Source organism: Diabrotica virgifera, chromosome 2 (genome assembly GCF_917563875.1).
Source record: "Diabrotica virgifera virgifera chromosome 2, PGI_DIABVI_V3a".
NCBI lineage: Eukaryota > Metazoa > Arthropoda > Insecta > Coleoptera > Chrysomelidae > Diabrotica > Diabrotica virgifera.
The window spans coordinates 273,233,237-273,252,117 of NC_065444.1; the positions used below are offsets into that span (position 1 = coordinate 273,233,237).

Sequence of the window (18,881 nt, forward strand, 5' to 3'; positions counted from 1 at the left end):
CCGATTTGGTCTAGTCCGCGAGACAGTTTTGGTTTATTGTCTGTAAGACAAGTTGAGTTACCAGATGGAGTGAACTCCAATCTATTTAGTCTGTTTTCTTGGTGAGAAAACAAATGTTGGTTACAGTGAATACCACGATAGTATGTTTTGTGTCTAGTTCCGCGTATTAGAAGGAACAGTTTCGTTATGTTGTTCTTAAGAAGAAATTAATACAAGTTCGCGGAGCGAGTTTCCCAACTTTATAATAAAATAAAAACTCATTTTTTTAAACCAAAATTTTGCTATGTTCAAGTGAACATTATTTACATTTCTTTAATTTTGGATAAGCACATTGCAGTAATTTTATTTTGATTTATTAATGGCGCCCAATAATATCTTTTAATAATAATTGTTATTTTAAAAACCCACCCCTTTAATCTCTGAAGACCGTAGCTTACCGGGGAATCCCAAAAAGTAGCATCAAGAACATCATGCCTATGACCTACATAAATTTTGCACCTGTTTAGGAAACTAGACTGTTTGAATATATTTTTTTGTTTATTTAATTTAACGTGTCTAGGCGGGCTATATAAATGGCTCCCATTCGTGGGGTCGCAACTTTCGCTGGAATTATTCCTAGACGAGTAGATGGAATGTGATTGCATATTGTAAAGTCCCTTTCGTCTTCTTTATTCGTCGTCTCCTTGTCTTATAAATTGTAAAAGGCAGAAATAAAGGAAGTAGCCAGAAATTGGTTCCACGAGAATTTTCAGATTTACGGATCTGGGACTTCTCATTCCTTTAAATAGAAATCGTTGGTGAGAGGACATAAAACGAATGGAGAATTATTGTGGCCCAAAAAATGTTCTAGGTACACCCCGGAAAGACATTAGTGGGAAAAACGATAACTATATATAAACAAACTCTAACATGAAGTAAAACCACTTCTATGTAATAGTAATAGGTATAATTTACTAAAATCTTAAAAAATCTCAATGGATTGAATAAAATATGTTCAGAACGAACGTTTTCGAACCTATCAGTCCATCATCAGTGAATTCATATACTTGCTAACTAGCCTCAGAACCAAACAATGGTTGTAATTATAATTCAATCTACATTATAATGTTGTAAAATTGAAAAGGCTAAACGCCGATGGGAACATAGACCATGTACCCAGAGGTTATCTATTAACATCGGCGTTTAGCCTTTTCAATTTTACAACATTATAATGTAGACTGAATTATAATTACAACCATTGTTTGGTTCTGCGGCTAGTTAGCAAGTATATGAGTTCACTGATGATGGACTGATAGGTCCGAAAACGTTCGTTCTGAACATATTTTATTCAATCCATTGGAATTTTTTAAGATTTTAGTAAATTATACCTATTACATACAGTCCAAAAAATGAAAGAATACCCATGAATGATCACATCAATCATTTATTTTGTATTTTCTGTTTTTTTCTATAACAAACGTTATTTATAGAAAAATACAGCAAATACAAAATAAGTGATTGATGTGATCGTTCATGGGTATTCTTTCATTTTTCCGACTGTAGAAGTGGTTTTACTTCATGTTAGAGTTTGTTTAACTATATGGTATACAGCCAACCCAGGGAACTACCCTTTTTAATTTATAACTATATATGTTAAAAACACTGAAAACAATTAGAAAAATGGATATAATAAAAAATGAAAAGGGTTTAGACAGAAAATAAGAATACTAAAAAAGAAGTCTGGTAGACCAAAACGACTCATAGATCCCCAAAGGACTGTTAAACTACGGAGAAAACTAGTTTTTTGAGCATGCAACAATTAAAACTTATTAATAATCGATTTCCAGATTTAGATCGACTCATTTTAGGCAATTTTTGACTTTTTTCTACCCTTGCAGGTAGTTTTTTTTTAAGAGTAAGGTGAGCTGTTGGCTTCTCAAGTACTCAACGAACTCAGTAGAAAGCCAACAGTAAAATAAACCCTTTTAAACTCTATTGCTTACATTATTTTGTAAAATCGTTGATCCTATTCCAGAAAAAAATGATCAGTGATAGAAGCGCTATGGCATTCCAAGAAAATGATTTTTCATCTTCTGCTCAGAACAACTGAAATGGATTTCTGGAGAAGAGCTGCTGGTATATCAAGAAGAGATTAAATCAGAAATACAAGAATATTGGAGATAATGGATGTAAAGCATATGTTCCGTGATGTGGTGGTTGCGTGTGTGATCTTATTGACCACGGAAACAATTAAATGAAATTAAAATAAATGTAAAAACAACAGTCAATATTATATTTATTTATTTTGGTAAAAAGGCGTGCTTTGCTTATATTTCGTAAGGGTTTGTTATTCTTTTTTCGAGCGAGGGTTTTATGACTGACCGGACTGCCAGCTGTGTATCGACTGAACTAGACCACAAACACTAATCTGTCGTTATGTGGTTCTACCATATGGCCAGACAGGCGACAATTTATTAGATCTGGTGTTTTTAAAACTGCAAAGGCATGTTACCTGAAATAGGGATATATTTCGTTTCTTAAAACTTAACAGGCCCTTCTATGCATATGGTTTGTATATTAGGAACGAAACACTTGTGAATTTTAAATGACCCATATTATTTCGTTTAGAAAGGAAAGTTAATATTTAAAATTAGCAATTAAAAAAATGGTAAAATAGTAATTCAAGCGTGTGGCCACACATACTATAATTGACGATATAAAACAAAGCAACTAAGATGGTTTGGCCACGTACAACGTATTGGAAGACGAAAGATTACCCAAGCCAGTACTATGGTGGGCACCAAAAGGACGGCGGAAAAGAGGAAGACCTAGGAAAAGTCGGACAGAAGTAATTCATAGGGAAATTAGAGAAAGAGTCTTGAGCGAAGACATGTGTAACGTTATGGCAATTGGGAGTCGTAAGACGTCGTAGAACGTTATAAACTGATTTTTTGCTGATATGTTCAGTGAGCAATGAATTCCCCTCCCAAAACAAAATAATAGATGTAATAAGCTTGAAGAAACATTTTGTTGTTTTCGTTTCAGTCTGCATTAATTTTATTTCTTTATTCCATAAAAAATAACAATTTACTGATTTAACAATCGATTTCGACCTAACGATTTCTTCTAGGTTACTAAACGGAAAATGATTTTATTAACGTTTCGACTTCCATTTCGGACGTCGTTGTCAAAATGAACGACGTCCGAAGTGGAAGTCGAAACGTTAATAAAATCATTTTTCAAGTTAAATTGTGGCTTATTTCTTAATTAGAATAATAAATTACATAAATGCCACAAATAAATAGCTTCAGAACAATACTAAACGGAAGTAAAAGTAAAAGTTTTCTTAAAGTTTTTGCTCAAAACAAAAACTTGGGACTTTTAAAAAACTCTCTAAGAAGTAACTGTACTCTAGAATTAAATTAAAGTACCAATATTGATCTAATTTTAAAACATTCAGTAATTTTTGTACGACTTCTTTTTTTTAATAATTTACTTACAAGAATATCAACAGACAGAGACAGTCAAAAATATTTGCCGATATCTGTGCATATTATTTTTTGTAAATAGTACAATTATATCACATTTTATTTCGATTCAAATGCTTCAGCAGTTTCTTTAGGGCAGTAATAAAATAAAAGACTATAGGTGAAGCAATTTCGTCGGGATTTTAACTGTATGATACAAGCTGATCTACTTTTATATCAATAGGGGTTGATCATGAATATAGGGTTTAATCTAAAGGGATTTTGCTACTACCTAGGTATAAAAATAATAAAAATGCATATTTTTTTTCGTGACATAGTTCATTTCATAAACACTTATCGTTTTTATTATTACAACTTATTGTCTTTGTGACTGTAATGTTACAACTGATAAGACACATCTTTCGAACTGATAAGACCTTTGATGACTGGTCCAGGGTAATATTCAGGGGACTTTCGAAAACTGGTTATCAGAAGTGAAAATAATTACAATTTTATAAAAAGGAACTTTTTATAATATGTACCACGTTTGTATTATATTATAATTGATAGGATACAATATAAAAAAAATAAATATTTTTCAAATTAAAATGTCAATTTAAAAACAAAAAGGATTTCCGATACCGGGAATCGAATCCGAGCCTCTGGGCGAAAGCCAGATATATCTTAGCCACTAGACCATATTGGATGTTAGGTATGTAGATAAGGCATATAAGTTCTAGTACAACACTATTAAAATAACTATGATTTTTTGAAATAAGAAAACTCAATGCACTTTTGTTAAAGCTGTTGAATATTGCATTGTCATCGAGCTCTGAGCTATTCTGAAAATTTCAGAGCTCTAGTTAGTCGGGGAATATGTTTTTATGGAAATGAAGTATTTCATAAAGATTGCCTTAAAGAACTGTGAAGTTTCCCAAAGTAATTATGATTTTGAGGGTGCAAAGTATCAATCAATTGTAGAAGACTTGAATTTTATATACCAGAAGTACGGTGCTGCATGCCATACGGCTAAAACAACGAGAAAATGGTTTGAAGACAATAACATTAAAGTCCTCTCATGGTCTTCGAACAGTCCAGATCTTAATGTTATTGTTATTGAGATATTGTGGAATACGATGAATCAGAAATTGTTTGATAGTTTCGACTCTGACTTGTGCCAATCATAAGGGCCATAAGAATAATTTCTTGCAGCACAGGACGACCACCATGTTACGGTTTTTCACAAATCATTTAAATACTTCAAAACCCCCCTGGTTACGCCTATGCTAATTGCTATGAGATAGTTGGTTCGTTCGCAAAATGGTTCTGTTTTAGGAATGTCAGAACGTAGAAATGTGTGTGCTGCTATCTCTTCCTCGCTCACAGTCCTTGTATAGGTCCTTGTCACGTGACTAAATCAACCGTGGTTCCGTTCGTTTTAGAATCGAATGACATAAGGGAAGACGGATGAGATCCTGTCTTTGGTTGATCTGAGAGGAGGTCAGATTAAAAGTGTGGGATTTTTCTAATCCGTTTCCATCATTGAAAATTCAGCTGAGTTTATGAAAACTCATCGTCAATTGAAGGGCTTGTGTCAGTGACGGATTTAAGCTGTAAATATTTTGTTGTGCTGATGGACGTTTAATTTAGTTCTCAGAGTAGACATAACCTCAGCTTGGGACACGTGAATATTTTAGAAGATTATACGTTGTTGTTGTACGCTTGGACTAATGTCCTGTGTCTTTCCTAGACTTGTCCATCATTCGCGGTCGAGGAAAGTTCCTGTGACAACCCCTCCTTGTGGCCCCATAACAACAGAGGTAACTATCATTAAACCTATTATTATTTCTATAGTATCTTGTGTTTCTACTGTCTAGTCTCTACTGACTCCCTATTTTCTATCCTTGGTAGGCCAACTTCTTGAGGACACAGCTAGTGGCCCCCTAGCAACCACTATCTAGTGCTAGTGACTGGCAACAGTAGTACATATCACCTGTAGTAGTAACCAGTCACCACATCTAGAATATATATCTACAAGACCCGTAAGCAAGAAGAGGAAGTCAGTATTAACAATATCACCTCTTATAGGATATATTCCATATATCCTATACTGTGTCTATACCTACCATTTTGTTCAGATCTAAGTCCTTCCTGTTACCCTCATTGTACACCTGAATATAGCGCTATACGAGGATATTAATCTATTAACAGAGTGAATACAGGGTATATTTATTGTACTTCATTAATTCCACAGGTAGACTTCCAAGAAGTAGGTATTTGACACTTCATGGTATTAATTATTAACAATATCTGATAATAATACATACTAATATAGTATATTTACTGTACATATCTGATTCTTGCTGAACGTAGGTACATTTTATTCATCAGGGTGTATTGTATGTGATAAGTTAGGTCTTTTAAGTCTTAACAATATTTTGTATTTAATAGTTTCAATAGTCATTACATTTTCCTTATATTCTGATACAATTCCCCTATTTTGTTTCATTTTATGTTTTGATTTATGTTTAAATAAATGTTCATATCAATCTATAGGTTGTTTTAATGCTCAGAATCATCCAGGATCCCCCTCTGTGAACCAACTGTGAACCCCTGAGATAAGACAAAGAGAGATTAACTGAACTTTGTATTTTGTATTATAGAGTATATTAATTATTAATGTTCATTTTATTTATTCAGTAACATCTCTCGATCTTATTTTTTTTTGTAACAACCAACACAAAATGGGAGAGACCTATTTCGGTATATATCGTGATTTCTGATAGTAATAAGTTCTTTATTCGTTATTAATAAATGACTCTTATTATTTTTATACTAGGTAGCAATTGAAAATCTACTATTTTGTACCCGAGAAGAAAAATAGTTAACTGGCATTTTAAACACTACTTGTTTGTTCAAATAATTAATATACAATTATTGGAAGTCACTACACTACAAATTGTGGCGTTTTAGATTTAGTTGAAAAGACTAATAAATAAAAAGTACTCATAATTACAGTAGCAAACGTAGAACTATTATGTAACGTGAGATATTTTTGATGAGCTAGCGTTAAATATTGAGGGACAATGCTCCAGTACTGTTTTTTGATTTTCTCTTTCAGCTCTCGACTGTTAGGTCGGCTTCTATACTTCGTTCGCTTTCAAGCTAAGCTAAGACGTCAGTTTCAGACGCCTGATTAGTGGATTTGTCGTGTCATTGCAGCTTGTCATTGGTTAGAAATTAATTTCTAATTAATTTTAATTAACTTCTAACCAACGACAAGCTGCGACGATACGACAAACCCAACGAACAAGCGTCTTAGCTTACCTTGGAAGCGAACGAAGTATAGGTCAGAATTAACATATAGTTTACTACTTTGTTATTGGTGTTACCGATAGACTCTCTTACAAATCTATAACTTATTGATTTGTTGTCTTCTTTGGGATTTGTGATCAAAGTTCGTATTTATGTGTTTTAGCCTCATTTTGTCAGACTGATGAACTGTCTTAGTTAGTTTAATGTGTTAACTCTATGCAATTTATGTTTTACATATTATTTTCCTCTTCCTTTTTTATATGCTCTTATTCAACTGTACCTGTGTTTTCCGTTCGGTTACGATTTTTGAAAATATTTATACGATTCTTCTATTTTCTTAGAATTCTTATTAGTTTGTGTCATTATCTTTGCGGTAAAGTAGATCAAGGAGTACTGGTACATATAATTAGAGCTTGGTAGGCGCTTAAAAGTCAATATACTCCTTGTTTCCCTTCTCGTCTCCTCATGTTGTACATTCTTTTCCAATTGGAAGTCGAAAATCGAATTGGGATTTTATATTCCATTTGACATTACGACATTTGAGAAATTTCTGGCTGCAATGGGGATCGATCCTAGTCACTATCACGTCTAATAGGCGAGCGGCAGCAACCCCTAAAATTACGTTATACCGACCACGAAAATCAACTTTAAGGTGAATGACCAATTTTGGTCATTCTTTATGTTTTCGAGGTCGCTGAATACGAATATGAAGTTTATTTTTATCTAGAATTGGTGGAACATGTTAAAAATCAAATTTTATGCACAAATGCGAAAAATCAATTTTGATGATTTTTCAACTTTAGCTCGCTGTATCGGTCGATGTAAATATTTCATTTTGAAAATGTTACCATGTCAGCTTTGAAGTATTTAGATAACAATGAGATTTGTCCAAAATGTTTAAACAAATTAAAAGAGAAGTTGTTAATTTTTTAACATTTTGTCGTCAAATTTCGTTAGTTTCATATTTACTTAAAACAGTTGAGTGCACAAACTTTTTAGTTTATAATTTTAACCACCACAGCAATAAAATATAATTCATGAAGAAGTTTTCTGGAAAATTTTAAGTCAAAATATGCAATAGGAAAAAAGTTATGTGACTTAGACGAGCGGCACACCCCAAAAGAAGCTTATTTCTCGAGATAGTGACCACGGTGTGGAGAATGGCTAATTTTGGTCATACTTTATGTTTTTGATGTTGCTGAAAACGAAAATTAAGTTCATTTTGAATTTTACGTGGAGGAACATTGTCAAAATCGCAATTTTACATTGTTCCATTTTAATATTTTATATTTTCTGACATTTTTCTAGTATATATTTCTCACCTTTCTGAAGATAATGGGACTAGTTTCAATCTCTCTATCTTATTATAATAAAAATTATGAATTGTTTAAAGTAAAAGATGCAGATTCCCGAATTGCAAAGTTTAATCGCAAAAGTTGAGTGACAAAATTTGAAATTTAACTTATTAATTAAGTTTAGGGTTTTACGTTTTATAGAAAAAAAAAATGGTGCAACTTTTAATTTTAAGAAAAACGTGATTTCATTTTTTTTATGGTAAAATTGCGATTTTGACAATGTTCTCCATCTAAAATTCAAAATAAACCTCATTTTCGTTTTCAGCACCATCAAAAACATAAAGTAAGACCAAAATTAGCCATTTACCACACTGTGCTCCGTATCTCGAGAAATAAGCGTTTTTTTTTTGGAGAATGCCACTTGTCTATAAGATCACATAACTTTTTTACTATTGCATATTTTGACTTGAGATTTTCCAGAAAACTTCTTCATAACATATGTTTTAATGCTGTGTTGATTAAAATTATAAACTAAAAAGTTTGTTACCCGACTTTTATGAGCAAACATGAAACTAACGAGAACTGACGACAAAATGTTTAAAAATTAGCAACTCCTTTTTTAATTTGTATAAACCTCTCGGACAAATCTCACTGTTATCAAAATTCTTCAGAGATGCCACAGTAAAATTTTCAAAAGAAAATATTTACCGCGACCAAAGATACATAGTGAGTACCATCACTAGTTAATATTAGTGGAGGCGGTATCTGTTCGTCGTTCAATGTAAAACATTTCTAATAGAGATATAAACGAATTATAACAGTTCTGCGTTTACTATAGGTACCCATCTTGTTATTTTCATCTGAATATATACATGCCACATTCTGTAAAATTACTATTTTTAAACATTAACAAGTTTTTTTTTTCAAAATAAAACACAAAAATTAGCCCAGAAACTAAGAAATTCTGAACCTTACGATGTTCAACAAATATATGCACTTTTCTTCAAAAAGTCTATATTTTATAACAAAACGAAAGTCGTGTCCAATCTGGTTAAAATGTTTTTTGATTTTGCTTCGTATTATAATTTAGTTTGATGGGATTAAACATTATACATAAAAATTAATATTTCACGTGATTGTTTATTAATTTTTCCTAGATTTTTTCGCTGATTTTGCCAAAAGTAGAAAATTGAGGATGAAGAGTAGGGAAATCAGATAGTTTCTACAAAATTAACCCTAGAACCACAACGTGGGGTCGCTACTGACCCAGCCTTTTCAGTGTCCGAAAACAAAACGAAACCAAACGAACATAAATGTAAAAAGTGCAGGGGCGTCATTTGATAGGGTCAGGGGGGACCCTGAAAATGACTGCAATTTACAAAAATTACATCAATTTTCATCATTACATCATATAATATATAATATTATAATGTATTTTATATATAATGCTTCCCCTTCCCCAATCAAAATTTCAAATGACGCCCCTGCAGTTAAAAAATTTTTTAAACATATTGAACACAATTTTGAAGTCATTTTTAAGGTGTCCACAGATCAAACATCTTCTCAAAAAGAAGCAACAATTTTCGGCCTTTTAAGTAAAAACGGTAAACAAAGATTAATTTTTTTTTAAATAGAGGTTAATTTTTTACACATGAATGTTATTATTTCCACAGAAAATTATAAATTTTAGAGATTATGTGATCGAGAAGTATTATCAAGTTATAAAAAAAGAGATAATTGTCAATACAGAAGACAAGGGTACAATTAAAGAAGTAAAAACGTCCTATTTTCAAATGGCTTTGCAAGGATTTCTATAGACTAATTTTTTTCTTGGTCAAATATTTAAAATTGTCAGTCACAAAAGTACAACATCTTGCTATTCGCTATTTAAGGATACCTTTACTTTCTGATTTAAAAGATCGATTTTTGTTTTTTTTTATTATACAAATACAGTTCTAAAATTTTATTAAGATATTCGAAGTAGAAACGAAGTTATAGCTGTATTTATAACGGCACCTATCTGAGCTAAGACTAGTTTGTATATAACAACGTGCGCGACTCCTGACCTGTGCAGCTGCAACTGGACAGTTGGGTTCTAAAACTTATAAAGTGACGACGTGTTATTTACATTGTTGAAATTTATCGAAAATTATTGTTTTAAAAATTCGAAAAAGAGAGCGTTCAAGTATTACGTAACGCGATTTTTGACCCCCCTCCCCCCTACGTAACGCACTGTAGTGGGCGTTTAACGATTACGTAACGCAATTTTTGAAGATTTTGACCCCCCCCCCCCCGTTGCGTAATACTTGAACGGTCCCAAATGTCTGGATCTGGTCGTAATTTAAAAGGCAGTTGAAGTAAGGGGTCGCATCGAAATAAGCATAACATTAAAAGATAATTTAAAAGCAATCAGTTTACAGCAGAAATCAATTCTGAATTACCCAGTTCCTCGGCAAACAAATTAAAATCTAGTGATGCATCGTATGCACCTTATGGTAATAAAAATTGCAGAAATAGCAAAGAGTTGGTCGGAAAATATCGTCGAAGCTCTAAAAAGTTTTGAAAAGCCCCACTGTTTTAGTACAGGGGTAAATTCATCCCCAAAACAGACGTTTTCTCAAACGTGTTAAAAAATCGAGTGTAAAAGCCATAAAAATACAGAAAAATTAACACTTTAAAAGTTGATTTATTACTTTTAAGTCTCAGGAATGGAATACCGTTGGTATTAAAAAAAATGTTACAGGAACGCAGAAAAGTGTCGCAAATTAAAATGCATCTTTTGGAAGACAACCTATGCAGTGGCGAAAAACAACTAAGAGTGCCATTCATTTTTTCTTGTGTACCTCGAAACGGTATTAACGATGTATAAAAAAATGTAACCATAGTTTTTTCTTTAAAAATTGTCTTTTTTTTCAATTTAGTAAGTAAAAGTCCACTTAAACAGAGAAAAGTATGATGGTGTACTTTGAGACAGTCTTTAACCATGCTACATGTCAAATATTCGGAAGAATTTTATATATAGAAATATTTTATATTAATTTAATCCCATATTCCCAGTAAATTCACCTTCCAATCAATCAAAAAAATCTCTAACCAGTCGACTCACATGCATTTACCGACATTTACAAAAAAGAACTTACTTAAATCACAAAAACAGTTAAATCATCATCAATTCAGTGGCACGCAATGAACGACTCGAGTTTAGAGGGCACGTTCCCCCTGTACGGTATTTTGAACTGTTTTATCACTCGCGCGGCTGCGCAACTCAGTCTCGTGAATTTCGCCGTGTTGACCAATTGGTGCACGGGCTGACCCTTCAACAGATCGGCGAACGTTTGGCCGGCATTGTTCACGGTGTCGATGTGAGCACCGTTGGCGAGCAGCACCTGAACCACCGACGATGGACACGGTTTGGCCATGGCGGTAAGGTGGAGCGGGGTGTTGCCGTCGTCGTCCTTTAGGTTTGGATCGGCGCCTACTCTCAGTAATACCTACAAAAAGTTGTTTCTTTAAATACGTCAATCTTAAATAAACTGAACAAATACAATTGTAAGGTTTGTTTAGCAGTAAATGGTTGACTTCAATTAGTGCGGTCGTAAATATTATTAAATTTATCTGACTTGGCCCATTGTTAAGATAGCCCGATCAAAGAACAATCTGATCCCAAAAAAAATAAAGAAAGGATGAAAATTTGGGAATAGGTAGTTGAAATTGTCTATTATTATATAAAAAAAAATGGAGAGGAATACCCCCCTCTCGAAGGTGAAAAGTATACATTCAAAATAAGTCCGGAATTGGATAAAATGACTTCCAAGCAACGTTTGTTCTATAGAGTTTTTCCCTAAGTCAATACTTTTCGAGTTATTTGCAAGTGAATATGTTCATTTTTAACAGAAAAAAAACATGTTTTTGGACGGTTTTTCGCAGATAACTCAAAAAATAGGTATTTGAGCAAACAAAATATTCTTAATAAAAATATAGCTTGTAAAAAACTGAAAAAATGGTGTATGTTTGAGGTCTGTAGACCCAGTAGAAGCAGAGTTGTAGCTAATGAAATGTAGGTTCTTCTTCATCAAATTCCAAATCGAATATTTAAATGTGAAATAACCCAAAAACGGAGCACTTTTCGGGGAAAATTCATTTCAACTTTTTTAAAGTGTTTAAAAAAAGGTTTATTTTTGTTTTTTTTTTAATTTGTAACATTAAAAGTGAGTTACGCTCAAAATATTGTTGGTACCTTTTATTTTTTGGTAAAAAAATCGCGAAAATCACCCCCTAATTAGCATCACAAATAAATTTTATCATTACCACTTCACAAGTTAGTATTAATTTTATTTATGAAGCTAATTAGGGGGTGATTTTCGCGATTTTTGTACCAAAAAATAAAAGGGACCAACAATATTTTGAGCGTAACTCACTTATTTTTAATGTTATAAGTTTTTTTTTAAACAAAAATAAACCTTTTCTTAAACACTTTAAAAAAGTTATAACTAAGTTTCCCCGAAAAGTGCTTTTTTTTTGTTATTTCACATTGAAATATTCGATTTGGAATTTGACGAAGAACAACCTACTTTTCATTAGCTACAACTCTGCTTCTTTTTTGTTTGCAGACCTCATGCGTACATTTTTTTTTATTTTTTATAAGCTATATTTTTACTAAGAATATTTTTTTCGAATACTTACTTTTTGAGTTATCTGCGAAAAACCGCCCAAAAACATGTTTTTTTTTTGTTGAAAATGAACATATTCACTCGCAAATAACTCGAAAAGTATTGACTTTACGAAGACCTAAATCCGAAATAAGAAATTAGATAAAGAATAGAGCAATCAAGAGCAGACTTTTTGAAGATGAGGAAATTTTTGAGTAACCAACACTTAATAAGATTTAGGCCCAGTTTTTCAGTGACCGGTTAAAATTTTGGTTAGCTAACCTAGTTTAAATTTTAACCAATATGTTAACCCTCATAGCGTTTCTCAGTGCTTTAAACCAAGTTAAGAAAATCTCGATTAGCTAACCACTTTTTTCTTCTGTTGGCAGCAGTAACTGTACTTGCGCATGTACAATTCGAGAAATAATGATGAATTTGACAGAAAAATAAATAAAAAAACAATTTCATAAGCAAATTAAAAAAATTATTAATGCAGTATCAAGTTCGGAATCTTTATTTAGTTCATTCATAACGTCTACCTCGGTTTCATAACAGAAGAGCATTAGGTACAATTACTGGGACGATTTAGACTTTGCCGATTTTGTTTGTCAAAAGCCACGGTGTTATCACTATTTGAACTTGAACAGATTGGCCAGGAAATAAGGAGTCAAACTGTTTGGTAATAGACGAATATACAATTAATTAGCTTTTTAAAATACTACTAGGAATCATGCAATAAATCCTGTTACAGATGTGTAAACATAGGTACCTATTACAGTGATAATATATTTAAATAATATGTCCTTATAATTCCTTCCTATAGAATAACGATAATTTATAATTTCGATAATGTATAATAATTTCCTTATAATAATGAGATAGAATACTTCCCGCGACAAAAACACAATAACATAACCCAACTAATCTCTTCTGTCAGGCAGGTACTCAAAATAAACATCTGATGCATTCACTGCACCCATGCGCAAGCGTAACCGCAAAATTCTGAGTTAAACCATCTAACTAGGATCGGTTAAAATCTTGGTTAACTTAAACGAGTTCAAACTCTAATCTAGTACTGAAAAACTGATTAACCATGAATATTTCGGTGACCGAAAAATAAATAGGTTAACCCAGCACTGAAAAACCGGCCCTATGAGAAAGTTGGCTTCTTAGGAGAATTTTTAAAAAAACTAATTTAAAAATGGTGTTGCACAGAATGATTGATATACTCTAATGATTGATTGATTGATATACTCTACTCGTCCACTCTAATCAAGCCCGTCCTTATAGACCAAGAGGCAGCGCTGAAAAATCTATTTGAATTTACTAAAGCTAGATTTTTCACAGTTGATTACTGTGAGTGTGTAGAGAAACATACTGCGGTCGGTCAAGCGAAACGTAGAACAGGTGTTACTGAGGGGGTATCAAAGTTGCTTTCCTACGAAGGTAATTATTTCCATTTACTAAGGCTGGAAATCAGTACACACATTCTAAATTAAATATAAATAAAAGTTATTATAGTCGGTCAGCTGTATGACGGGACAGAGCCGGTCGGTCGGCCCAAATAGTCGATTGAGAAAATGAAGCATTTTGGCTCGCAATTTTTTCGTCCAGCATGGATTTACTTGAAATTTTCACAGAAGGTAGCGAATAGTCCAAGGATCATTTTATAATCATGCCGCTATCATACGCTAAAACCTTGGGGGTTGTTGCCACCCCATCTCGGGGGTGGGAATTTTTTATTACATTTTAACCATGTAATTCGATGGAAAAAGTAATTCTAAGAAAAAAATGTTTTTTGCATTTTCTTCGTAAAACTAATATTTTTCGAGTTATTCGCGCTTGAAAATAACAGTTTTTCGACGAAAAAATCGACTTTTTTAGAGGGTTTTTGAGAATACCTCGAAAAATATGCATTTAATCAAAAAAACTGTAGATATCAAAATTGTATCTTTTAGTAACACAAACCAAATTCTTTTCCAATATGTTTACGACCAATACAAACCGAGATACGGCATGTTAAAAGTTAGCTTTTTTCGTCAAATGCATAATTTGAAATATTCAAAGCCAAATAATGGGAAAAATTTGCATTTGTCGAGGAAAACTTAAATAATCTTTTTTCAAGTAAACAATTAGACCTTTCAAAAAAAATTAAAAAGTTTTTAGCATGAAAATTAAGCCACTTATAATCAAAAAAATGTCGGTACCTGCTTTTCTCTACGAAAAAATGAGTGAAAACAACCCCCTAACTACCTTCCTAATTCAAAATTGGTCTTCACCTTTCTGCAGTTCCTTTTATATTTATATTATCAATACACTTAAGAAGTTTGACATATTTAAAATGTATAATTTTGGAAAAATTGGAGTTTAAATAAAAATTGATTTTTTGCAATTTGGTAATGTTCACCTTTTACTTCAAAATATCTCCGAAAAAAACTGAAGATCCGAAAAAAATTGTAAACGACTAAATTATAGCTTTTTTAATGACTAAAATTACCCTGTGCATAGATTTTCATCACAGTGAATAGTTAGCCAGATATAGCTGTTTAAAACCTCTACTTACCAGCAAACACCCCCTTGTTCGAGCTCTTTAAACCCGCCCCAATTAAAAACTAAGGGATCTTACGGAATTTAATTTACACAGTCTTATAGCTCTTTAAAAATCCTACAAAATCATTTTTGAAGAAACTTTTTATCGCCAAAAATATATAGAATATTTTTCGAGGTATTCTCAAAAAACCCTCTAAAAAGTCGATTTTTTCGTCGAAAAACTGTTATTTTCAAGCGCGAATAACTCGAAAAATATTAGTTTTACGAAGAAAATGTAAAAAACATTTTTTTCTTAGAATCACTTTTTCCATCGAATTACATGGTTAAAATGTAATAAAAAATTCCCACCCCCCGAGATAGGGTGGCAACCACCCCCAAGGTTTTAGCGTATGATAGCGACATGACATAGAAAATAATCCTTGGACTATTCCCTAACTTCTGTGAAAATTTCAAGTAAATCCATGCTGGATGAAAAAATTGCGAGCCAAAATGCTTCATTTCCTCAATCGACTATTGGGGCCGACCGACCGGCTCTGTCCCGTCATACAGCTGACCGACTATAATAACTTTTATTTATAACGAGCGATCCACAATTATTGGGATCAAAGCTAGCCGTGCAAAAAATTACGTATGTCCTGTTTTAATCTGAATTTATATCATTGGTTTATCAATTAATTTTGATTAACATTATAAAACATAAAAATAAGTCAAAACCAGATCTTTAATCAAAAATAAAATGAATTAACAAAATTATAAGTAACAAGAATAAATAAAATCAAACAAGATCTCTACATAACCTTACTTTTCTTGTTAAGTTGACGTACACTGCAAAGTTGACGTAAACTGGAAAGTATATCTGAATTAAGAATAGACATGCACTGTATAGCTTGTCGTTCAGAGCCACCTATGGTGACAATAATTTTGGATCACACGTTATTTAATTTAGAATGTGTGTACTGCTTTTCAGCCTTAGTAAATGGAAATAATTACCTTCGTAGGAAAGCAACTTTGATACCCTCTCAGTAACCCGTGTTCTACGTTTCGCTTGACCGACCGCAGAATGTTTCTCTACACACTAATAGTAATCGATTGTGAAAAATCTAGCTTTAGTAAATTCAAAGAGATTTTTCAGCGCTGCCTCTCCGTCTATTACTTACGAGCTTGATTAGAGTGGACGATAACAAAAAGTGATGAAGCACGGTTAGGCTGTTTTGAACGTAAAATCTCAGACATATCTATAAAGGCGTGCAGGAAAACGGATTATGGCGTAGACGCTATAATTTTGAATTTTACCGCCTTTATAGTGATCCTAGTATTGGTATATCTACCAAAATAAACAGGCTGCGGTGGCTAGGCTACTTAGAGTGTCTAATAGACAGAATTACTGAGATTGAAGGACCAGGTGGAAGACAAGTGTTAGTAGTGCGAAATTGGAAAAACCAAGGCGAAGGATAAGAAGGAATGAAGCTGATTCTGGAACAGGCCAAGACCCACCAAAGGGTTGTAGAGCCAATGATGATGATGATGATGATGATGATGTTGCAAAGAATGAGAAGACATAAGGAAGACACATACTGTGAAATGATAAGTACGAGTTGTTGCAGCTGATTATGAAGGATACAATCGAAGAAAAAAGGGATCCTGGTAGAGAAATATCCTGGCTGAAAAACATGCGCGACCGGACTGAGTTAAATATACAGACGCTTTTAAGAAAAGCAGAAGATAGAGATGAATAATTTGCAATGGTTATAGTCAACCTTCATTAGTGTAGTCGGCTCTAGAAGAATAATAATCTAATCAACTTACCTCTGCTAGATGTGGAGACGGGAATTGACAAGCTGGATACCTTCCTAAAATCGCTACGTCCCTACAGCAAGCTAAATGCAACATCGTTCGTCCAGACTTTGCTTTAACCTTCAGTTTGACTAAATTGTAGATTGCCTGGTGGATTTCCTTGGTAACTTCTTCGCTGCTCGTGTGGTGGTCTAAAAGGCGAGTCAGCAAACAGGCCAGATGGAGGGTTATTACCATAACTCGAGTTAAATAATTTACATCGCCCTTACAATTCGGCATTCTGTCTATTGCTATACTTCCTGCAAATATTGACATCAATACAATTTATTTAGTTTATAAAGCTCAATTAAGGGGAATTACATAAATTTACTTTCTAAATTTAAAAACAAATCGATTTTTATTTTTTTACGTAAAAACATTCCTTATGGGAAGAAAAAGGTATAAACATTTAATAATAATAATAATAATAATAAGACGTTTATTGTTCCAAAAAAAATATATAAATTTACAAAAAAAAAACATAGATTTGAAATGTGGTAGGAACAATGCGTTTTGATATCAGCATCTGTACTTTAACAGAAAATACAGGGCTGTTGAACGCCAACTATCTAAATAAAAAAAATTGTTACTTTATAATAATAACTAACCAATAACCTAACCTAAACAAAAAGAAAAAAATCTAATTCTAAATTCACATAGAAGGAAGAAGAAGAAAAATAGGAAAGGAAAAGTACAAGAAAAGAAAAGATGAGAAAGAGAAAAATAAACGAGAAGAAGAAAGAAAAGAGCTGTTTACACATTTTTTACTGATAATTTAATAGTAGAGCTTTAATTTTCTTTTGGAAAGTAATAGGAGATAAATTATAATTAAAAATTTTATATTTATTAATAAGTGATGGAGCGATATAAGAAAATATTTTCTTAAAGATTTGCTTATTATGCTGGGGAGTTCTAAGTAAGGTTGTAGGTCTCAAGTTTCTTCGGTGCATTTCATTACTGAAGTTTAATTTATTGTACAGATACTTGGGTGTTTTTGTTTTAATGATCTTGTATGTAAAGTTTAGCGAGTGCAAAGTTCGCCTGTTGAACATGTTTAACCAGCCAAGATCAAGAAGTTTGTGAGAAACCCTCTGACGTCTGCGTATTCCAAAAATATATCTAAGACAAGAATTTTGTACTTTTTGTACCCTTTTTTTATTAACAACACTTAAAAATGGTCCATATATATGATCATAGTGATTGAAATGAGAAAGAATCAACGATTCACAAAGCATTGCCTTTGTTTTAATATTAAGAAAATGCCTGTGGGGGTATAAAGCCTTTAACATGGAGTAAGCCTTTTTTAAACACAAATTAATGTGATTGTTAAAATTTAATTTAGTGTCCATAGTAAGTCCTAAATTTTTGGCAGATGCTTGAAAAATAATAGTGTTGTTATCTATACAAGGTACAATATTCGTTGACAGATGCTCACGTTGATTTTCAGAACAGAACAACATGGCTACCGATTTAGAGGGATTTATTTTAAGTAGATGTTTGTTAGAGCTAGTTAAAATTTCCTGAAGGTCAGAATTAATTCTTGCATTGGCTAACTGCGCCTCATGAGGAGCGAAGGAATATTTTAGTTGTGTATCATCGCAGTATTGATGATAGTCACAATGTTTTAAGGACTTTATAATATTAAAAGTATAAATTTTAAATAACAAAGGTCCTAAGATACTTCCCTGAGGAACCTCTGACAGAATATTACATATATTTGATCGCTTTTCGTCAATTACCACAGTTTGAGTACGAAGAGTTAAATACGATGTTACTAAATTCAATGAAGCTTC

At 32.6% G+C, this 18,881-nt stretch overlaps 1 protein-coding gene across 6 annotated transcripts in view; it reads right to left on the minus strand.

Moving 5' to 3' along the window:
* Window positions 1-17: 17 nt before the first annotated feature.
* Window positions 18-18,881, minus strand: part of LOC126880629 (protein fem-1 homolog CG6966) — a 379,485-nt gene continuing 360,621 nt past the window's right edge. For 5 of the 6 annotated variants that reach the window (XM_050644646.1, XM_050644645.1, XM_050644649.1 and 2 more), the window contains 2 exons: window positions 17,062-17,348; window positions 18-11,547 (listed from right to left, as the gene is read on the minus strand). In XM_050644646.1, coding sequence (XP_050500603.1) covers window positions 11,230-11,547; window positions 17,062-17,348 — 605 coding nt within the window. In that variant the 3' untranslated portion in view covers window positions 18-11,229. The remainder of the gene's footprint in view (window positions 11,548-17,061; window positions 17,349-18,881) is intronic. The other variant, XR_007696658.1, reaches the window with a different exon arrangement.